At 37.5% G+C, this 24,646-nt stretch overlaps 1 protein-coding gene across 3 annotated transcripts in view; it reads right to left on the minus strand.

The window, feature by feature from the left end:
- Positions 1 to 2,186: 2,186 nt before the first annotated feature.
- TBCK (TBC1 domain containing kinase) overlaps positions 2,187 to 24,646 on the minus strand; it is an 85,944-nt gene continuing 63,484 nt past the window's right edge. For all 3 annotated transcript variants that reach the window (XM_054383051.1, XM_054383050.1, XM_054383049.1), the window contains 3 exons: positions 18,448 to 18,623; positions 13,920 to 14,079; positions 2,187 to 2,297 (listed from right to left, as the gene is read on the minus strand). In XM_054383051.1, the coding sequence (XP_054239026.1) occupies positions 2,187 to 2,297; positions 13,920 to 14,079; positions 18,448 to 18,623 (447 nt within the window). The remainder of the gene's footprint in view (positions 2,298 to 13,919; positions 14,080 to 18,447; positions 18,624 to 24,646) is intronic.

Genomic DNA, 24,646 nt, shown 5'->3' on the forward strand with positions numbered 1-24,646 from the left:
GCCAAACCACCACTTTCAAAGGCGAAATATACTTGAGAAGGAAGTGCAAGAAACTGAATAAAGTCTTTCTCTGGTGCATTCTCTCAGGCTTTCTTAACAACAGATCAGGAAATTCCAGAGTTATGTACTGTTTCTCAACAATCATGGTTGACAGTCAGTCAGAGACAGAGCTCCTCCACAAAGCTGTCTAATCCTTTGTTATGAGAATTTTTATAAACTGCTGGCCACTTCTGGTGACAAATTCCACATTTTAAGGACATACATTTGGTAAAAGTTGAGATGTTCTACTTCAGTTTCCCCTTTTTACAAAGAGTTTTCAGTCAATGTAACATCACCTTATTCTGATTCTGTTTCATGTCCATTCTAATTCTGGGTATCTTATTTATTACAAAGCATCTCTGCTGTGTTCAAAGTGTAACATACGGGTTAATTCTCTGAGGGTAGAACTGGTTTTGTTCATTTCCTTTGCTGAAGGCACCAATGTACTCTGGCTTTCTGGATGCTGTTAGGCATTTGCAATGATGTCATATCTGTGAACAAACTCACTGTTGAACATGGTTAAAATAGTTGTTCTCAAGAGCCCTGTGTGTGCCCTTTCCGACTCAATCCCTCTGACATCAGGTTATCACAAGGTCTTTCTCATACTCCATACAGCAAAGCAAAACTTTGATCATGGTGGATCATACTGTAGGGGTAGGAAGCTAATGAACCTCACTGCTCCTCTCTGATTCCTTCTTGTCTAAAACAATTCTTCTAAATTCCCAATTAATTTCAGAGCCATATTGTCAGTCTTACATTACCACAACTGGCTTTCCTGGATTGAAAGTATATTTTCAAGTAACATTCTTAAAGACAAAATCTTTTTTTTCTTTTTTGTCCCCAGGTTTTTCCTCCCCCACACTGCTTTTAGAATAATGGGCCTGACCTGCTAGCAATGCTAACCTGGGATTTTGAGGTGAAGAAATTAGGATAGGGGCCTTTTCACATCTGAAAGGTGATACTTGTCTGAATCAAGTTTATTTTCAGCTTCTTGGCAATGAAGAGACAGTAATCTTGTTTCTTTTAGTGCTTTCAATACTTCTGGCTTCCTATTGCACAAGTAACTTCCACATCCCTAGTGCACAGTCACCTCCTGCCCTTTATGGAAGCCTGCTTTCATTCATCTACAGCACTTGGATAGTTTAGAAACAGATTTGCTGACTCAATGTGTCAGTTTTAAAGTTTATGTTTAAGAAAAAGGACTTAAAAAAAATAGTATTTGACGTCAATGGCTAAAGAACCTCCACTTCATACAAGACTGATCCCTCTAGAGTGCTTTTGTATGGAAATTAAAATGGCATTCGACCTTTTTAAGGCATGACCTTCTAAAATGGAAACCCACTACTAGTTGTATAGTAAGTGTTCCATAGCTTTAAGAGACAGTACTGCCAACAGCCTGCCTTTCTGGTAAACAGAATCTTCCAGAAATTGTTGTGGTAACTGTGTTTACAGAAACGGAATGTCAAACCCTCCACAGAGGTGGTGGCCTTCTCCACTTGCACTGGCTCAGCAGCAGCTCTTACAGTGACTTCCACTCTGGGACACATCTTTATTTCCAATCCAGATGAAAAAAAAAAGCTTTCTCAAAAAACCAAAATGAAACAAACCCCCAAAACCCCTCCCATGTTACAGCAATTATTCTTTAAAATATTAGAGAAGACACTTTTTTTTTTCCACATAATACATACAGGGTATGCTTCCAGCTTGTTACTTTCCATATTCATATCCAAATACTCACATTTGAATATTCCATATTCAAAAGTAAAATACTTTTGAAGAAAAATCTGAGTGCAGCTTACAGACATTAAGTGGTAGTTTATCTAGTTCTGCAGAAATATTTGTAAGACACCCAACACCTGCTGAGTTACTCTTCTTCTGTTCAGACTTGTTCAACCAGTTGTGCACTACATCAATGCTTATTGAGGTCTCTTGGAAAGCTTGAAGCTTCTCAGTTTCTACCTTTTCCAACCTCAGCTCTATATAAAAGAATAAACACAAAGCTCCTGTGCTCTAAATCTTCAGGATAAGACACTGATCATCTGGACATCTTGTACACTGAAGACTTCATAATGCCCTTTTGGTTTGGGATATCCATATTGTAATGAAAAGACTTCCCTACTCAGATTGTCCTGAGTGTTTACAGTCACTTAAATCTGTGGTGAAGGAACAGTGAGGAGACCAGTTGGCTTGATCTTGTTGATCCCTCCATCTAGGATACAGATCCTTGGATACTTGTTTTTCACTAGATGAGCTGCAAACTGAAACAAATACATCATTAGCACACTTTATATTATAATCTTTAAATTGAATTAACTTTTATTTAATTATCCTTACTTATCACAAAGAAAAATAAGCACCTGACTCTAGAAGTTCTTTTTTTGCATCACCTAGTCCAATGCAGGAATCCAGGCCTGTCTGTTGAAACAGATGGGATGAATTTGGTGGTCATTCATTGAAGTGTCACACTGACAAACTTTTTTTGTCTCTGCTTAGGCAGGATTTCACCTTGTTCTAACATGATCATTTAATCTCAAAGTATTCACTGGAACCTCTCAAAAAGAATTAAATAAGAGATGCTTTTCTTTGCAGTAGGTTCCCAAGTTTGAGGGCAGAGTCATTGCTTACCTGTGAAACTTGAACAACATGACTTGATTTCACAAATGTCTGATATGAATTTGGTGTCTAGCAGCTGTACTCTGCCCTGCACTCCCTATCTACCCACATACAGGTTACACAGTACAAGCGTAGATATAAATAACCCAGGTCCTTGAAAGCCTCTCTCCCCAGTTCATTCATTCCATAAACCAAACACAGGAGTTGTCAGTTACTATGTGCAACTTCATGAAAAAGTTGCTACATTGATGAAGAAACAGTATTTTGTATATCAAAATATAACAATGATTGAAAAAAAAAAAATCAAACATTATATATCAAAATATGAAATAAAAACGCAAAGGAACTCTGTTTTGTGTATTATGTGTCAAACTCTTACATACTGAGTGCAATACATTAAAAAGCCAACTACCAAAAAGGATTAATCCAAAAGAAACAACAGTTCCACCTTATTTGTGACAGCTGTGAGGAAGCCTGCACTGCTATCCCATTCTTTCAGACTACTGTTTTATACTTGACTGAAAAATTAGTACCCTTTGTAAAATCACCAAGTGCTTCCAAATGGACTGTGTAAAACATTAGTAATGACCCTTTGACCCTTGAAAATTATTTGTCGTACTATTCCAGAACCCTGTGCAAGCATAATGTCCAAATAACTAACTCTGCACAAACAACTAAATTACCAACTCAAGAACATCAGCAGGCACCCACCCTATCTAAATTTAGGACATGGGATTTCTTTTGATATTTACATTCCTCATAATTACCTTTGATAGAATAACGGATAGTAAGGCAGAACAAGATGTACTACACAATGACTTGATCAAATAGAAGGCTTGGAATAACTTCCTTAATGAGTAAGAGTTCACAGTAGCAAAGATATAAACTCCTTCCATAGTCAGAATTTTTGTTTCAAGCTGAAGACATTTTATACATGCAAGGAATTAGTTTCTGTCCATTTATGTGTTGAACATAGCTACTGCATTCCTTTCTCTGTGTTTCAGGATGGATTTAAACAGAGAGTAGCTAGTTCATGATCTGGGACCACTGAGAACTTGTTGAGGCAGAATAAGAGGTCACAGGACATACTTCTGAGTCATACTTGTTTCAGGTATCTGCCTGAGGAAGACCAAAAGTAAGTTCAATCATCTCTTGCCCCATTAGTTTGAGTCAGCCAGTGCAGGATTCCAAAGGGTCAAATGGAAAAGTCCAAACAATCCAGCTGAAGTTAAGTCATGCCATGCCATGCTTTACTATTGCTGAGGTCATGTAACACAGAGGTCTCACTAGGAGACTTCAACTACCTCTCATTACAATCACAGTCCATAAAGACGTGGTGTATAGTAAAACAGAGACAAAGATACTTCTCATTGTCAAAAATAGCACTCAGCTGTGCATACTATGGGCTTCAAAAATAGTATCTATGCCTCATGAAATACTCCTACCAGGCATCTCTACTTCAAATGTACATAACTGTCACCTCACAGTGCTCTCCATCTCTGACTAATGGATAGTGCTCAGTCCTGGACACCTATAATGCTCATAGCTGGCAGAAATCAGGCATGGCAACAAGTGTTCAGACTGACAGGAAGCAGCCTGTTATTTGTTGAGTGCAACGTCCCATGTGTCAACAGAGAAGTTCCACTCTTCGCCTACTGATAATTTTGCACTTCCGATATCAAACTGTAAACTCGGCTCCACGTTTTCGGATGCCCTAGACATAATATAGCTCCCATTCCATGGAATCTGAGAAGAAAATATGTAAGCAGAGGTTTGAGCATTAAGGCCTGTGTCTCACTGCATTTTACAACTGCTTCAGTAACCAAGGTATGGCTGGAAATAAAATTTCTTCACTGCATATGACCAGAGGTTCCTTTATGACCTTATGGTGAGGAATCTCTCACATTTTGCAGGCCCTCTGCAAAGTAAGCACTGCAGAATGTGTGGCTGTTAGCAAACGACAGGCAAAAAGTTCTCACAGAAGTGTCTGCAGACAAAGACTGCAAATACAGTTCAAAATATTGCATCTAAACATCTCACCAGGAAAAACCCAGTGAGCAGGGAATGTACTACTAATGGTGCCTCCCTCCTGTGGGAATTAGCTTCAAGTCAGGGGCCCAGAGGCATATACACTGCCATAAGCTGAGATCTGCCATCGAACTCCAAATATCAACCTCCAAGAGCTTTGCATGTACACTTGTCTCCACACTGCAGAGAGTCAAGTTCTAACTCATAGGGTAATAGGATCTGATCCAATTAAAGACATTTCTAGTTTTATCTTCTGCCTTTCCCCCCTGTGTCACTGAAAGTAGAAACAGTACATCTATATTAAAGAGTAAATTTAGAAGCAGTCATCTTAATAGCACTGCAGTCTTCCTAATTAAAGATTTGATATTTTACAGTTCTGTTCCTCAGTACGTGCTTGTCCCTTCACCTTCCAGACAGAGGAGTGAGTCTGTCACAGACAGAAACAGAACTTGGTCAACACGTTTCTGAAATGTTCCAATGCCAGCTGGCATCTTTCCCTGCCAAAATACACTGTGTGAAGCAGGTATTTTCAAAACACATGAAAGTGTTATTTCTGGCATGTGTGCTGATGGGAGGGGCATGAAAAGAAGGGCTATTTGAAATAGCTATGTGGACTTCCTCCCTAATGTGACCTTCATTTATGTTAAAAAAACCCAGTAACTTAAATCCAAGAAATTAAGAGGAAAAAAAAAGAAAAAAACAAACAAACAAACATTTCCAAAAGAGTTGAAAAACACCTCACCAGTGATCCAGAAAAAAAAAAAAAAATCATGTGTCAAAAAAAGTCTGAGGCACTCTTCTGCATTAGCATCACAGACATTCTGGAGCAGAAACTGCCATCTTGGACTTCACACATGGGCTTTATTTCCTTTATATATGCTATCATAAAGTGTCAACTAGAAGTCTGTAACAGGTATCTAAATACGTAATTTGAGCTCCATCAAATAACCCAATTGACAGAAATGCTCTCAATACAGAAGGTAACATGGTGAGGAGATAAGCAAATGGGTTATATCACCCTTGCCAAGCTGTAAAGCACCTACATTTTAAAGAGATTTATTGAAACATCTAAAGGTCAAGCATAATTGAATTTCCATTATACAGGTTGATTTGAAATAGAAATGAACCTCTATTGTTCGGAAGTTGATGATGCTTCCTCAAATTTATCAAATGCTTCTGCAGACATTACCTCTGAGGTATAAGTGTTTCCCCACACCGCTAATGGGTCACAATCCTCTATAATCCTTGTTTTTGTTCAGACAACAACACTACTTGGGGAAAATGGAGTTACGCTTATCTGAAGCAGAAGATTAAAGGAATGCCATGAGACTAAGCTTTTTCCTTTCTGCCTCAGGTGGCCTTTCCTTAAAATATACTTCCCAAGAAAGTTCCGTTGTTGTGTTTTTACTGGCTGCATCTAGCATTAAATTGAACTTCTTGCTACTGTCACAGCAAATATTAAATAGGAAAGGATGAATGTGTGAGCAACTTCATTAATGACTACTATGTGATGGCTTTGGTGAAGACTTTGGAAACACTAGCTGTATTAAGTATTGCATCAATCAACTCTATGTAAAACACCCTTCCTGGTGAGTATAACTGAGCCAGAAAAGTGGAATTTGCATTTGAAAGCAGTCAGTTCAGCCTCTCTCATGTAGATATGAGTCAGGCTTTCAAAGCCAGGAAAGATCACAGCAAATTCATTTCAAAATTTAGGCAAATATTAAACATTTTACCCTACATTGGTGTTGCTCTCACTCAATACAAACAGCATAAGAGGACTGCTTCTTTAAGTACCATAAAGAACCTTGACGATCTGCAGACTGAACCATTTAATCCGAATGTTTCTACTACCCTCTTCCAAGCAGTAAAATCACAGCTTTCAAGTATGCTGAATGTAGAACACCAGGCCCATCACACTTTCAGACTGTCTTCAGCAAAGAGTCTAATAACACAACACAGCTTGAGGAGCATGGTTCCCAGTACCCCTGGGGCTAGCCATCAGGGCTGCTACGCACACATTATTCACTTTCATAGACATTCTTGTGACAGGTTGTAATTAAAAGGCAGGCTGGGAGGGAAGGAGGAGTAACATACTTTAACAGAATACCAAAAAAGACTGCTGTGACCAATGTTACCATTGGTCTAAATGTTAATAGCATACACTGAAAGAGATAGAAGAACAAGAGATACTTTAGAAAGCCGGAGGAGAAATATGAACCAAATTTTTTAATACTCATCCATTGCCACAAGATTATTATCAGTTCTTCATTTGCAAACACATGCTACACAGAACTCTCAGGGACTGCAGTATGCTTAGATGCGTGACTTCAGTCAAGACTTCAGCACCCTGAAAACATTACACAGTCAAGGTGAGCAGTCCAGGGTTTCTTAAACACCACTTTCCATACAACACAGAGCAGGCTCAGTATGCAGGATTATTAATAGTGAGCTACTTTTTTATATTAAAGTGTTTCCAGATAAAAGAAATGGAACACACTAATGGAATTATAGGCACCTAAATCCTTCTAGATTAACAAAACTCACCCTAGTTAATGGTTACAATATTTGTATAAACTAAATGGAAGTACAAAACACAAAACAAAACTTTGAGCAAAGAGATAACACCAAAGAAGTACCCCCAAACAAAACAAAACCCCAACCACCCCCCCCAAAAAAAAAAAAAAAAAAAAAAAAAAAAAAAAAGAGAGAGGAAGAAAGGAAGAGAGAAAAAGAAAAAAAGATCAAGGAAAAATTCTTCACATTAAGACCTGGCCAAAATGGAACATTTCCATTTCATCAGCGCAAAAGACAGTAGTACCTTCAAGGACTTAGGGGAAAAGATTCAAAAGCAATCCGACACAAATGGGTATTTATTAGCTGGTTTCAGAATAAATCTTGCTGAGAATAAAGGTAAGAGTAAACACTCCAGTTTCTCCAAGTCACAGCTTTTAAACACCTGCAATTTTAACTTTCCAATTACAAATTATATATTTAAGAAAGTAAACACCGAGCTGAGAGGGCCCACTTGAAAAATCAATTGCAGAGATTAAGCTGTTTTAACACAGCTAGTTTATACTGACCAACATTTGGCTTGAATATAATAAAGAAATCATGAATCCTTCTGAAAGTCTAGAGATTCTCCAAGTCTAAAGGTTCTCCTAGATGTTGAAAAAAACATTCAAAGAAACAGTTGGCAGTGAAAAACCTCTCTGTGATTTGCAATACTTCTTACTAATGCTGTCCAAACAGCAATTTTTAAAAAATATTTTTTGCTTTTATCCAGAGAGACAGCTGATGAGGAAGCCTCTGGCAAATCCATCCAGAAACTACCAGCTCTTAAATAGCACTGAGGGCATGCCTACACTGCCTGTTTTGTCCCATTTGTTCTTAAACTCCAGGAGAAAAGCCCTTGGATCTCCCACACAACAGATTCATTCCCTCCTGTAACAGTCTGTCAGTCAGTCCTCCTCAAAAGCTGATTCAGACAGTGTTTTTGGCTGGCAATATCATTACACAAGTCTCCTGGACCTAAACCATGCAATTAACACATTACCACCTCTAATTAAGTTATTCTTTCAGATTCTCTGAACTGGAATAGTAGAACATATAAAACACTGCCCCAGAACGGGATAATTGTGTATTATAATGCAATAGTCTTAAGTGAGATGGATACAGCCTAATCCATGCAAGCTCATGAAAGGACAAGGATGCTCTTTCAGAGGTGCAGCCAAAGAGTATGACCACAGCCAAGACTGACATGCCTGAAGCAAACCGTGGCACCCAACAGCACTACTCCAGCATTCAGATCCACCATGTCCCATATCTTTCCTCTCCTTACAGATGTCCCAAATAGCTGAGAAGAGTTTAGATCCAGCTTGCCAGCACCTTTCAGAAATCAGACGTATTTTTGATAGGTAAAGCTGATAACCACACAATCCTTCATTTCAGAAAGATTCAAACCTCTGTGTAGCAAGGCACACAAATTGGACAAAGTCCACATCAACCAATCAACTAAAATTTTCCATTACTGTAACCGCTTGTCTCAAAAATTGAAGAACAGAACCTATCTGGAGTTCTACAAATCATCTTCTTGCCTTGGCACTTACTTCATAAGAGAAAAAGGAACACTAAAATTTTGCTCCTGAGCTCTCATCTTTAATTTCCCCTTCTCCTCTTTCATATGCAGATGACAAAGGGAATCTCTGCTGTACCCAAGGCATTCAGTGCACACCGTCCAAACCAACTGACAGGGGCAGCATTGCAACAGCATAACACAACTCCTTGCTGACAGCCTGAGTGTGCTTCTTGGACCATATGAAGCTGCATATGTACCTGCAAATTGCTAGTCAGTGAAGGAAAAGATGAATATTTGGAACAAAAATAAAAAGTACTAAGTAAAATAATACAGGCTTTGCAAGACAAAATGAAGATTTTACCATGTCTGGGTAGAGATAGAATTAGCAGGATTGTTCCTGATTAACTAAACCTTTCAATCTCTTTTAAAAGACAACTTAGTCTCTTCTTCTTTAAAGGCAACAGAGAGGCAACCGATGATTCCAGTAGGCTATGAGTCTAAATGCAGATGGGAGGGTGATGCCTTAACAAAACAAACATGGAAAAAGCCATTTCAGGAATCATAAGGAGCCTCTCTGTTACTGCAATGAGAAAATACCTTCAGCTTTCATTCCACATGTTTAATCCATTTGCTGCAAAGAATATTTACAAGGAAATGTAGAATCTAAAAGATGAATGGTGGAAACATCTCATGAAGTTTATTGCCCAATTTCTATTTACTTTCATTGTGGATGTTTCAATAAATTGTTCTAAATAAATGCATCCTCTCTTTAGAATCATGAATGTATCCACCCTTTACTGTTCCATGCTACACCTAATCTTCAGATCACCCTATGAAGTTTCATGGGTATCTATTTGTGATTTTAAGACAGGTTTATAACAAGAAACCAGCTTCAGCATGTGGAGACTTGCTTCTCTGGGAAGGCCTTTTTAACAGGCCCGAGGAAGATGACAACAAAATTACACAAAGTCAGTGCTAACTGAACACTTTTATCTATGTGTCTCAGGCTTCATATATGAAGAAATGCATCTTTGATGATGCACTGAGAGAGAAAAAAAAAATCTTACTTTCATATATATATATATATATGGATTTTTTTTCAGGCTAGGCATACGTTATGCCAAAAATCATGAACTTGACCCTCTTGCTCTTGCCTTGAAAAGAGTCAGAAAGATCTCATGGAAAATTAGGCCTGCTTGTCTTTGAGATAATTCATATACTTCATCTCTTAGGTATCATGATGCAGCAAAAATTACTATTTTGCTTGCAGTAGAACAACTCATAGAAGTTGTCCAGACAATGTATTTACAGTAGCATAATTTATCTAGATTAAAAAAAAAAATTACCAATGTAACAATTAGAAGTTACAAATCAGAATTTATTCCCCTGCTATAGAGACAGACATCATTTAAGCTTTGACTTACAGTTTATCTGTCTTTTTCCAAGGCAAGAAATAAGTCAATTGGTAATTATTACACAGATTACTATGTCCTATATAATTCATTCTGTTATAGCATTTATCTGACAACAAACTACATATACTAAACCACGGAGGAAACACACATATATTAAACAGCCACACAAGTAGAAGCGTGTCACTGTCAAAACTGAGTTGCTAGATCATGATTTAATACCAGGTAAAGTATTTCTCCAGTCCTAATTTCAGTCTACACTGAAATTGTAGTTATACAGCCAAAGAAAGTTGGACACAGAAACAGATAATGCCTTAGCATTTCAGAACTGATTGGAGGAAGGGAGATGAAGAAATTATAATGCCACTCTTAGGAAAAAAATAAGACACAAACCAATCTCCTTCCCACATGTGCATAACTATGATACTCCTTTGTACTTGCTGTGTTTCAGACTTTGAAAGGGATGGAAAACAGGACACATGCTATTTGCCATGCACCAAAAAAAGAGAAGCTGCTTATTTAACTATTATACTCCCAACTGTAATGGCACCTTACCCATACTGCGATTTACAAGGTATTTTCTGTCAATGAATGTGGAAAAGCGGAATTTAATTCACTTCAGAGATGCTGCCACTTAACATTTTAGAAGATAAAAATTGAAATAGAAACTGGTTTATTAACTCCAGCAAAATGCCTTTTATATAGATGTTTCCTGCTGTCTTCAGAGCCAAACAAGTATCTGCTCTATTAACAAGTGCCAAGAAACTCCTAGGAGAAGAAAGGTTGGCACAGAAGGAATATTCTGCAGAGAAGTGCTAGCCAAGCACCACCACATGATGCCCAGTGCAAGCTCCTCTTCACGATACCATTATGCTGCTAATGGCACTTTCAGTAAGGCTGTTGTACATCAGCCAGTCTATTCATCTAACTTTTAGGGTTAGTAAATTAAATAGCTTAACAATCAGGAATACCCTGTTTTAATTCTGTCCTAAGGAAGTGTTCAGCTGGACCCAGAGCTGTACTGGAGCCTGTAGGACTGCTGGCTTCCTTTGCCTCCTGCTGGAACAGTGCTGTGGTGAAGTTTTCAGTTCTCCCTCTTGCCTATCAAGTTCTAGACAGTATTTTCTTTCCAGTTAAAATGTTTTATCATCTGGCACCAAATCAAATGCCAAAGATGGGAACAGAAAAGAAACATGAAAAAAAATTTTTTTCTAGATTCAGATTGCAGGGTTTTTTGGTTTGGTTTGGTTTTATTTAAATGATGCTAAGTAGGCTACTAATATGAAACATAGTTGAAAGATTCAACCTTCTAGTTACAAAAAGCCCTATAAATAACCAATGGGTTTTTTCATAGTCAACCCCAACTCTTTCAACCCTGAATAAATTCAAACCAAACATCTAACATTGCCACTCTCTGTATTTTTTCATGGAGTAAATATCAATGAAAGCTTCTGAAAAAATCTCTCCTCTATGGAAGGGCACAATTTATGGCTCATTCCTTTTTGAGATGGAAATACATAACTGTTTAGAAAAAAATTACATCTTAAACTTAAAACATTCCTTTGGACAATTTTTTTTCTTTCCACACCTTCACTTCTGCAGTTTTTCATATGTTTGCATTACCTAATAAAATTTTAAAAGTAATAGCTATTGTTCTTGTCAAGCCTCAAGCTACACAGGTTTTAGATTGGATAAATTCATGGATGTCACTGGCACAGGTTGCCCAGAGAAACTGTGGAGGCTCCAACTCTGAAAATGTTCAAAACCAGGTTGAACAGGACCGTGAGCAATCTGGTCTAGTACATGTCTCTGCCCATTTGGAACTAGATGATCTTTAATGACCTTCCCAACCCAAACAATTCTATGACATTATTAAGAGTGGCAGACGATTCTCTACGTTCAATCCATGCAGATTAAAACTGAAATTTACCTTAAGATAATCCACAAGAGAAAGGATTTCTAACTTTTATCAACACAGTCAGTTTGAAGCTGGTTTTAAATGTTCTCATAAGGATGTGATAGAGTGGTGAGTCCCTATCAATATTTGGGATTTAGTATTTAATTAATTTGTGGTCAAACTGGTCAATGCAGTATTTTGTTCCTATTTAAAACTCTACACTCTTCAGTTAAACTTTCAAGAACTCTCTAAAAGCAAATCAAGAGGCAAATCGGCTTTTCTCTTTTATAGAAAGTTATAATATTGACAATTCCAGGTAAATTGGGCAAACATGGTCTCAGTTGTAGAAAGTCTGTGTTTGAGGATAAGGCAGCACCCTCTCAAGGGACTGAAGCACTTGCACTTACTAAGCACACTGCAAGTTTACTTTAGCTGCACTGCAAAGGAAACATTCCATTTTTCATTTAACAAAATATTTAAAAGCCAAAACAATACCCCTTAGTGAATAGCAAAGCACTTTCTTTCTCTGTTCCTATTCCTCAGGACATTAGTGAATGGTTTGTCTCCTACTGAGATAAATTAGGGTGTACAATGATTTAAAACGTAGTTGTTGAAAGAAGCTGCACAATCGAAGGTGTAAAGCACCATTTGAATCTCTATTTAGCTTAAGAGTATTTTATACCTTTTGTATTTGTTCCTGTGAGAAGGGGATTTATGCATCAACACTTACTGAGCTATTGGGATTGTTTAAGTCGATGGATTTCACGTTGACATATTTATCATGGACTTACCCAAACCTCATACACAATCCTAAATACTCAATAACCAAAACTATTTGAGATATGCTGCATAGTTTCTCTTATGCCATCACTGTTACTAGTTAATTTTCTAAATGAAATAGAGGTTACTGAAAGGGATTTCTCACACTGCTTACAGCTCTGTATATGTATAAAAACATTTGTCATGCTGATGCTTCTGCTGTCCATCACATGCAAGCATTTAATGATCCACAACTCTGTCATGCCAGGGTTGCACAGGTCATGCCATTTGAGTAAACAGGCTTAAGAAACTAGTGAACTAAAAGTACAACACCTAAGAGCATGTCTTTTAAACAAAACCAAAACAGAATAAAATGAAAATAACCTTTCTTCACCTGAGAAGAAGAATGGCAAAAGAAATACTTCTACTTGTTATTCTGCTGGTTCACACCACCACCAAACATAAAAAGAAACAGGCAACTCTGAATATTCTCTGTTTAGTGAAAGGCACTGACAACAGAAGTGTCATAGAAAGTTACCATTCTCCATTGGAATGATTCTCCTCTTCACTAGCACAACTACATGAGCAAAATGATGAAAAAAAACTAGCCAACAGAGTATACTTTTTATTAACAGGCATATGAATTATATCTCGTTTCATCTGGACTTTGTATCATACCTGTCCCCATTCTACTTACCTTGTGTGTGCATCCTAGCACCATACAAAGGCAATGCAACTCAGTTTTGAAAACTAGATCTTACTGATGCACATGAGAAGTGCTGATATCACTTCTACAATATGCCAAAAGTAGGATTTAAGCTGAGAAAGTCATGTTAAATTATTGCATTTCAAAACATCAGCTTTCTCAACTGCTGATCACTTGAAGAAAAACACGTTTTTGCCTAGAAGCAGAAATAAACAAGATGAAAGATATCCCCCCAAATCCTGGTCATACCCAGAAGCTAGTAATGTGAATTATCCAGACTGGCCTTTATTTACCACTGTCTTGTACTCATGCCATTGAGGTATTTTTAGGTGTAAACATCTATGTATGCATACTATGATTAGTATATGTAAACAGCAATATACTTACAGCAGCTGTGTTCTTTACTGCATTTCCTACAATCACCACAACTCTTCCCTTAAAGCTCTGGAGTGTGGAAGTTGCTGGGCACTGGATGAGATCGCCTTCTGCAGTAAATGCTGATGCAAACGGGACATTGATGCTCCCAGATATATGGCCACGGTTAAAGCTTAGGAAGATCAGTTAAGGACATCTGAAAAGCAGAGAAATCTCTAGTATGTGCACAGCTGTAAGATGAACCTGCTCTTCAACCTGGCTGTCATGATTACAGTATGAAAGTCCAACACTATTGCATAATTTGACAAACCTCATTTAATCATATGGGGAAAACAAGTTCTAATACTATTCGGCAAAAAAGGACAGAATGAGAGTTGACTCAAAGGACACAGAACTACAGAAAGTGATCTGCTAAATGAAACACTTCATGCCAAGGACAGAATATCCACAGTAAAGACATCTGTGGATTTTACTTCAAATCAGCTCTGGTCTGATAACAGGGCCTAAATACCAATAAGCAGCTGAAGCACCTCTTTCAGGGGAGTTTTATGCAAAAGGAATCAAGTGCTTCCAATGACAATCAAAACTAAATATGGATTACTGGAAAAATTCCCTAAACCTCCTGCCAATCCCTGCAAGCGTCCTAGAATTTTGATTCAAACTGAAAATCTCATGTACATGCACTCAGATTCCCAGACAATGAGTATCACATATATTATCCACAGTCCCATTAACAACAAATGCGTATTGGGTATTGAAATATAAACAATAGATGAGTGCCAGCAACTCTGAGATATGGTTAGTCATGTTTCAAAGCACAATGGTTCAAGAAGATTTTACAAGCAAATATTGAATGTGAAAGTCTCTTCAATAAAAATTAAGTTGAACCACTACTGTCTAGCTTTTTATGAATTAAAAAAATGCACCACGACCTTGACAAACCTCTAAATTTCTTTCAGAGACTGCACACACATGCCTGGAACACTTCTCTTCCTCAGCAATAAACAAGAAGTGTTTTGAAGAGCTGGAAAACAGAAAAGCTCTTAAGCATACACACAACGCTAAATATCCAGATTAGTCACTCTTTATTACTGTATTTGCAGAGAGCCAGTTTAAATTAAAATTAAATCTCAGATTCCTTGCCTTAAATGGAGGTTGGATTTAATTGACTTAGGTGAATATTAGCATTTATTTATCATGATTTAAGTAATGGTTTCCGCTTTATGATGATCACTATTATAGTGTGGTAAATACATGGCTGTGGAAAAACACTTGAAAGAGCAAAAGATGATGGCATAGCATTTCGTAATGCTGCCAATTTGTTTCTGTTTTGAAGGGGAAAATTACAACCCTCCTGCTCCACTAACCCGTGCTGATCTCCTTTCCCTAGTCCTACTTATAACCATATCACTGCCATTGCTACTAACCAGGGTAAAAGCTCTGAAACAATCGTCCTTTCCAGAGAAAATAACTTTGGGCAGATTTAGTTTCACACACGCCACTGAATGTGCTTAACTGTTCAGAGAAACCTGACCTCATCTTTTAAAAACAAAATGCATTTGATATCAACATTACTACCTGAACTAGACAGATCCAAACTGGTTTTGCTGCCATTCACATTCCCTCTAATCTTAAGTAAGCATTCCAGTATTCAGACAATTAACAAAAAAGCCAAGACTTTGCGCTACAGATTGAGAGACCACATCTATAACTTTCTAACAGGAATGGAAGGCTGCCAGGACTTCTGACATGCTTAATGAAACGAGCCTTAGATGAACTGCTGGCCAGAAACACTGCTTTGACTATATTACATTTTCATTAGAAAGTCTGCTGTTACAAAGCTCTCTATTGGGAAAAAGGGCTAGTAGCTCTTGGCCTTGAAACACAAGCTTCCTTACAAAACAATGCCTTAGCTTTCAAGTGCATCCTTATATGAAATATGAAGCACATTTTGTACTTGTTGAAAGCCCTCTCATCACACTGTAAACCAAGTGAGAGCGAAGTTTAGGCACGACAGGCATAGATGAGTAAGACAACCAACAAAGCATAAGAAATCATCACATTTTTTAAGCACCTCAAAGTGGTCTGCCACATTTTAAAACACACGCCAGCATAACATACAGACCACCTGACCCTCTTGTACAGCATGTTGAAATTTTGTGACAAACACAGAGACTGTTCCCTTACTGTGAGAATGAACAGGACACAGCACAGTACTCCCACAAACCACTGACAGTTTAATAGCTTTCCATATACCACACATGTTCTTCTACAACTGACATACAAACCAACTCAACTCAAGGAGTAAATTTTCTACCTAACAGGCTGTGTTTTTAATAATGACATGCCCTACCTCCTAATATCAGATGGATATTAGGATCTAAGTTCACCCACTATTTAGAGGGCAGGACATTTTAGTCCACCATGAACGCCAACCAGACTGAAACAACAGCAGCTGCAATTACAGCACACTGCTCAAGATACACAGATTCTCCTCTCACCAGCGTGCTGCATAAATGGAAAGTGTGCTTAAAATTCAGTAATGCAAAAGCCTAATAAAATCACTTACATTATAGAAAATTACTTTAAAATAATTGAAATTTTAAATCCACTCTGCTAGAGCAGAATAGGATCAGTAAGACAGAGTAGACTACTTTATCAAGCTATTAGGAAAGCTCTAGAAACATTTAAGCAAACACCTTGCCCTTGATCCTGCACACAGATCATTACCTTTCAGTGCAATGATTTTAGTCTAGGCATTTTATGCTACCTGTTCTCCTTCTGCATCATCCCTGACCATTTCTAGGAAGTAGCTTAAATAAAGAGTAACAGAATGATGAAAGTAGAAACATTGCATAAATTGGTAATACCACAGCTTCCTATGTACCAACAATAACCTTTTGTAGTTTTTAAATCAAGGGACTACTTTTAAATTGGAGCCTAAGAAAGTTTCATCTCTTGATGAAGAAAAGATCTCTGAAAAAATTGCATTTATATTAGTTTTTGAATAAAAGGGACCACATTTGCAACAATCTAGATCCGAGAATAGAGGACTCCAGAAAAAGTCAAACTAGTCAGACACAAATCTCTACTTAATTGGAATCCTGAACTGATACATTAATACACACAAGAAAAATTAACTTTGACCAGTATGTTTTATCCACACAGCAGATCATATTACAGGTTGAAGTTTGGCATACAATAAAACTGTAATTCCTTGAAATGGTCATGTTAATTTAGAATAGTCTCATTATACTATTCAGTTTACTATGTAACTAATACATTTGCCTCCACATACTAAAAACAGTATGTTTTTCTACTTCACTGTACTTTGATATTAGACAATGTTTATGACAAATAGAAAAAAGTGATTTTATGCATATATGATTACCTTTAAATTGATAAAAAGATGAACAAAAATGAAAATTTAAATTTTTACTATATATTTTAGCCTAAATATTGGCACTCACTTTATTGTCTAGAATTTACACTTTTCTAATATGCATGCAGCATGTTAGCATTTGTTAGACACGGTAAGATCTTTTTTTAACACTAATGATGTTGAATCTCTGTCATTAAAAAACTTTAAGAGCAAGCCAAGTAAAATCTGGAGTAAAACTCATGATTCTTCTGTTGCTCTCCTCTTGAGTACTGCTTGCCCATTAAGAATTACAGCAAGCTGCAAGTACATCTACCACAAAACCAACGAGCCACATCACCTGCGCTATTACAAACACAGCAATACTTTAAAAAATACAAAGCCAGACCAAGTATATTCCCAAACACTTAGTACAACTTTAAGAATTATCTCACACAAAATCTTGCCATTACACCCAGTTCTAGATAGATGTTGACAAAGATGACTGTTCCTGCCAAAGCATATCATCAAGGAGTATTCCCCCCTTCCAGAACTCAGACAAACCCAGCCCCAGAACTATAATACCTCAAAAAACCATTAAAAAAAATAGTCCACAGTGTATCTGAAAAAGAATAAATGAATAATGTGTAGACAGGGTAGCATCCTTGATAGATTCAAGATACTTTAAGACTTCCCTGATTATAAACTGACTAGAGGATGTAAGCTGGGGCAGTCACATGGCTGCTTTACACGACAGGAGGAAGAATGCACTCAGTAGGAATTGCTTTTCCACTGAGGGACTGCCAAACCACACTACCTATCAACTTTTCTCTATTTCCCATATACTTAATTGAAAAGCCTCACAGCCTTCCAAAATACTGGTCACACTGAATGGAGAAGGTATGCTGACTCATTAAAAAACAGCATTAAAGCACTCTGGCTACTGGTAGAAAGCTCACTAGACCCACAGTTTAAAACGGGAAGGCAGGAATAGGTTCGTCCTTTTTTCAGCAAACCAGGCCATGCCACGACAAAAAATAATTGCTTTCAGTCCTTCCATTGTACCTCTATTACAGTGCTTTCCACTAATTATCATTCTAACATCTCACTGCCTGCACACAACGAGGAAGTAATCGATACAAGCATGACTTGGCAAGGTCAGCACTCAGATCTGAAGGATACTCTTCACTGTTCCGAATGTCCACGACCAGCAGCTTTGGCTTGCTAGGCTTTGTTTTCTTTACAGGTGTTTTGGAATGACTAGGTCCTGTCAACTCACACAAATCGATCAGGTCTTCTGCTGAAATTCGTGGTGACACCTCTGCCTTCAGGTCATCCAACTTGATGGAATCCCTAGACTTTAAAAGAAGAAAATTAATATTAGAGGTGATAGAATTAGGGACATGGTATTCTTTGAAACTTCTATTTATTCGACAAGCTCCAAGTGTAACAAACCAGTTAGACAGAAACAGATCTTTTCCCTGTAGCTCTGAAGTAGTTCGAGTTAAACTATCCATACAGAAAAGCTCCTGCTGATTATAGCTCCATTTTCTGTTAAGTTGTTAAAAAAATAAAATTGACAACCTGTGCAAAATACTTCAGTTTGTGATTTGCTACCGAATTATTCACTGTAGCTGTGGCAGTCGCAAAACTCAGTGTTTCTCAGCACCAGGAATTAAGTAAATTGGCTAGAGAGCACTCTTGAAAGGAGAAGCTGAAAGGCTTCATGCTTGGAAAGAGAAAGGAGGGTAGCACATTTGGAGAGCTAGCACGTTAACTGTAGGAGTGCTTCTATCTAACACCAGGTGTTACCCCAGCCCAAAGACCAGGCACATATCAGAACACTAGAAATGTAAGAAATAATATTGAATTATAACACAGAAAACTTGTCCTTTAGTTTTTGGGAACAGGGGAATTGGGAAACAGGAAAACTGGAGAATGAGACAGCTGACAATACAACACACAGCACCACCCATGTGCAGCAACTGGTTTGATCATGATGAAACTGTTTTTGTAAGAAAGCCATCATTGTGCATTACCACTGTAATTTCTTCACTTCAGTCTTAAAAGCTCACGTGTATCTAAATTAAGCAAAACCCTCAAACAACTAGCCTTCCTCATTTTAAATAACAGCTAATTTACAAATCCCGTATTTTTATGAACTACCAACACACGGAAATCTCTGACCAGCAGCAGAAAAAGCAACATATGGTCACTGTAAGACAGTTGTGAAAGCTGTGAGAGTTGTCAAAGTGCATGCCCACCTTCCATCAGAGGCTCTTTTGCAGTGTTTAAAATCTTCAATGCCAATACAATTACACTTTCACTCAAAACAGTTATCTTGACTTACTCAAAATAAAGCATGAGGGAAACCTCCAGCTTGTTCAAGAGGGTCAAACTCAGATTTCTTACAAGGAATAGGTAAAAAGATCTGTAGCATGCTGTATGTTTTTGTCCTTGGGAATACCAGGTTTGCAAAACCTGTCTGAAGATCTGGAAGTTAAAGGACTGCTACAGCCACTTTTCCTATTATTACATTAGCAAACATGAGACTTTCTACTTTACTCTCTCAGCTACCCTGGTGGAACTTCCAGGACTACATCTGCACTAGAAGGTCCTCATATCACTTCACTTAAATGTTGAAAACGCTTATTTTTAAAAACTTTTATACACTATGTAAATGAAATACAGTAGTATGTTTCATGCTGTTAATTCAAGCAGTTAATTCAGACTTGCTGAAACAGTTCTTTTACCAATTGTTTTACCATACCATTTTATTTCCTTCAAATTGCAAAGTGAAATATATGAATGCACTTACAGGATCATCTTTCCTAATTATATTTAAAAGTTGGATTTCATCTGCTGTATCTGGTAACAACTAGATTTCATCTCAGACACTTCCTGACAGGAATTTTCTAACGAACTGTCAGCCATGACAAGCTAAATAGGGCTAACACCAAGCTGTCAATCCTTCTATACATTCCTCTTCACACTAACTTCTATACATTCCTCTTCACACTAACCCTCCATACCACCATCCTGCTACAGATATCTGTAGGCTGACACTGGATTTGAGTTCAGTCAGCTCCTGAGCTTGTCACAGCCCTGAGCACCAAAATCTTGCAGATTCTTCTGAAACTTTAAATATCTTTCCTACTTCTCTCCACAACAGTGTTCCATCTGTTTTCTACCAACTCAGTGACTCCTCTCTTTGCCTCAGCCTGGCTAACTACAGTAAAATGAGGTGCACTAGATGCAGGCTGTCATTTCAGATAGGAGGCTTAATATTTGTCCACACTGCTACCTTGAATTCACTGTTTAGGCTTTATTATGTCGTTGTAGGCATTGGTTTCTAGCTGTGAAGAACACTAAGTGAAGGAACACAGAAGGTCCACTTCAAAATAAAGTCTTTGAGTAAGGATAGCTGTCATCAGGAAAAGTTTATAGCACTATAGCCTCTTATTTACAAATATCCAACAAATTGTGACCAGGCAGTAGTATCCAAGTAAGATATTGATTCCAGTGAAATTAAGTTGCAGGTAGTCACATCTCAGGACAGCTGTTTACAACAGCTTCTTCAATTTATCATCTGCAATTTTTTTTTTTGGTTTGTTTTAAACAATGAAGGGAGCATAAGCATTATCCCACACACAATAATTTCATGCTAGTAATACTTACTAAATATCTCTGGGGGCTACAAACAGGACAATTAAGAGTGAGGATAGCCTCTGGGAAAGTTAAGTACAAATAGCATATCATGTCTATAAGAAACTTGTTTTTTTCTTTCAATTATTCTGCTGTGGCCTGTTTACTCTTTTTGAGACAGATATGGTACATAATTCCTCAAAAATCCCAACCAACCAACAAACACTCAACATCTCTTACTTTTTCTGAAAGAAGGGCAACAGCTCTATGCTAAGCACGGTGCCAGAGTTACAAGTCCAGTTACACACTAGTATAGTGCTACAACAGTTTAGTCAATATATTCATGGATTCATTCACAGATTCATAGAATACCAGGTTGGAAGGGACTGCAGCGCTAAAATTGAGAGCTGTGTTCATAACAAGAGCTTACTAAGAAAAGGCAGGAATTATCAGAAAGGTCCACAGACTTTTTCACGCACACTTGTATAGACAAGTCTAGACATGCTAAGATACTGATCTTGCTATGTAAGTTGCTTCTCCTGTTCTCCTGCAAAGAGACAAGACTTATATTAGCATATCCTGACTTCAAGCACAAATCTTTAGACTAGTCAGCTGTAAGGGGTTCATCAGGGAAAACTGCCTAATCAGCAGGGTGGTCATAAGGAAAAAAAAAAGCATACTTAAACTGAAATCTGAGGTCTACTTGCCTCCCAGAAGTTTCTCTGACAACACCCTAAATTCTTTACTTTGAAAGTACTTACTCCTCTCACCCCATTAACTTTCAAATAGGCCTGGGAATTGCTAAGCCATATACATTTACTACTTTTAATAAGAAGAAACAGGCTTTTTTTTTTTTTAATATTAGGAATTAAAGCTGCTTAAGCATTCCCAAATTAGAAGTGAAGCTTCAGGAAGATTAAAGCAGTCAAGAATATGAGGCTAGCACAATCATAGCTCCTATCTACTTTTCCATTAGTCTGTAATCTCTTACAGCCATTTCATCCTGGATATTAAGTGAAGATATGGGCTTTTTGAGAAAACCAGCAAGTATCCTTAGTTCTGCTAAACTTGAATTTAACAGTCCCAACTGATAAACATCAAAGCTACGAAGCAACTTTTTATCCATGGCAAGTATAGCTGTATCTAAGCAGAAGCAGGGTTTCCCCTCTTACAGCTTAGAAGCTGGCAAAACTTGTTGCAGCAATCCAAATACCGAAGGAACTTCAGCCTGAAAGTCAATATAATTAAAATCTGGGGTTCAAGTAAAATAAACTGTTCAAAATATAAAAGTTCTTTATAAAGAAACATGCTTCATGCAAGACGTCAATCCATACTTTTGGAACATGTTTTGTTTCTGAAATCAATGTGTATCTACCTAGAAACAAGATGACAAAACAATTTAAACCCATCTTAGAAGATAATGGTTTGAAAAGATTTCTGAAGAACTGATCAAACAGAAAAAGAGAAAAGCAGATTCACCAGCTCTGAATCAAAGGTCACATAAGTTTGTAGCAAAGACATCACTGTTTGTGCTCAGGTCTACTTTAAATAAACATAATTGATGAAATGTAGTATGTTTTTTTACAGTGAGTTCCACCTAAATAAAGTATTAAATGCCATGGTGCCATCATATAAGTTCTGGGACTATTTTATACCAATTAAAATACAGCAGTCAGATGAAAACAACGGGTAGAATGGAAGAGGGGGAATAAGCAAGAACAGGACACTTCAGGGCTGGTACCTATAGGCAAAGCCACTGCTATTCTAATTTTTATCAAAAAAGCAGTTTCCAAGACAGGCAGAGTCAGTTTTCTGGATTTATCTGAAAGCAAGACTAAATAACAACACTGGATTTCAGCTGTATCATCTAAAAGGACTTCATGACTGAAACCAGTAATTACCAGTGTGTTTGCATTTAGTATTTTCCATGGAAATACTTTTGTTTATAACTTTCATAACTGAGCTGACCAAGGCAGTACATAATCTGAAATAAGAATAAGAAATAATAAGAAAGCATTGTTCTTTACATGCTTATTTTTGGTGGGATGCTTTTGGGTTTTAAACAAATAGAATGATTCCCTTTGCTCCCTCGAATTCTGGTGGCCTGAAAAGTGAGAAATACTTAACTCCTGTACCAACTGAGAAAGAATGATGCTTTCTTTCCCTTTTTTTAGATGGACGCCATTATTTTTTTAATAAAAAAGGGATTATCTACAAAAGTATGAAATACAGTCACACAGGAAACTTCAGCAAATACTTATAATGGTTGCCAAAAAACCTTCTTTCCACTCTAAAAGAGCCGAAGTCAGTGCTAGAACACCTGAAACCAAAGTCACAACAGTGACTTCAGTGGCTTTTGGCATCCAACCAGTCTGAAATTCAGGACCACTACAGCCTGAAATTATGCTCTCCTTAGGTGCTCACCATCTGATGACCCTACACATTTTTCAGAGAAAATCCTAAAGCATCTCTCAGAAAACATTAACTTTACATCATGTTGTGAACAATCCAATAAATAATTACCAGTGAAATTGCTAAAACTCTGAGGTGCGTAACTATTTTTCATCATTCTCTACGCACTGGATGTGCATAGAAAAAATAATTCAAGGGAAGCATTTGAAAAAGTTTACTGCCACTACTCTTCAGTGAGACCAAGCAAATTCCTCCACGCTAAACTGCAGTTACAGCATAAGGCTTTGCTCCAGCTGTACTTGGGGAAAAAAACATTTGCACACCACCAGGTTTTCAAGAATAGAACAGTACCACTCATGTATCACAGAGACGACCCACCAGTCATCTGTGAGGAAAAAACTGGCACCAACCAGTGCAAGTGTAAAAAGCACCAGTAAAAAAACAGAGCCACTTTGCAGAGCTCAGATCCAGACTGAGTATTGAGTATGGCCAGAAAGATTTAACATTGCCCAGAGAGATGCTAGAAATTCTGGTTTTCCTCCATTTTCCTATATTGCAGTGATTTACTTTAAGAACTGACTTTAAACTACGTTACCAGTACTACCATGTGCATTTCAGATGTCTTCTTACAGGATACAAGCCACAGGGGCCAACACAGAGCATGAAAGGGAAAACCAGAATTGGCACAAATCCAAACTATGTAACAGCTGTATCTAACCTGAATTCACTGTGCTGTTGTGTTTACTACTTCACCATGGGCCCAATCCTCTCTTGATCTTGTAAACAGCTCATTAGTCAACTTCCATGCCTTGACGGGTAGTGACAATGGCTGCTCTATTCCTTATTCTGCCATACAGTAGCTACTGCTTATGCTTTTTCTAAGTAAATTTTTCCTAAGATGCAGAAAGAGATTTGTTTGGGGGTTTTTTATTTTTATTTTTCAGGTATAATTATCCCCTCCCACCTCACCAATACATTTTTTAATCAGCCATGGAATCCCAATTGTGTGAGGTCAAAAAGGTCAAATACATTCAACTTCAAAGTGGTTATAATGGCAAAGTCTTGTAAGGGAGGACTAGATGGACAATCAGTAAATCCAGAACCTGAGCCTAAGGCAGCAGCAGAGCATGCTCTGGTTGCTTCAACAACCCATTTATGTTCATAGCAGAAAAACACATCTCAGGGAGACTCCAAAACCAACCCTCTATAAAATACGTTTACAATCCTTCAATTTGATCTAAGTGAGTGTCTAACAAACTATTGAAGTATCATATAAATAATATTTAGATCATTATAAACATACTCCTTGAATTCTGCCTCAACT

Source organism: Indicator indicator, chromosome 8 (genome assembly GCF_027791375.1).
Source record: "Indicator indicator isolate 239-I01 chromosome 8, UM_Iind_1.1, whole genome shotgun sequence".
Lineage (NCBI taxonomy): Eukaryota > Metazoa > Chordata > Aves > Piciformes > Indicatoridae > Indicator > Indicator indicator.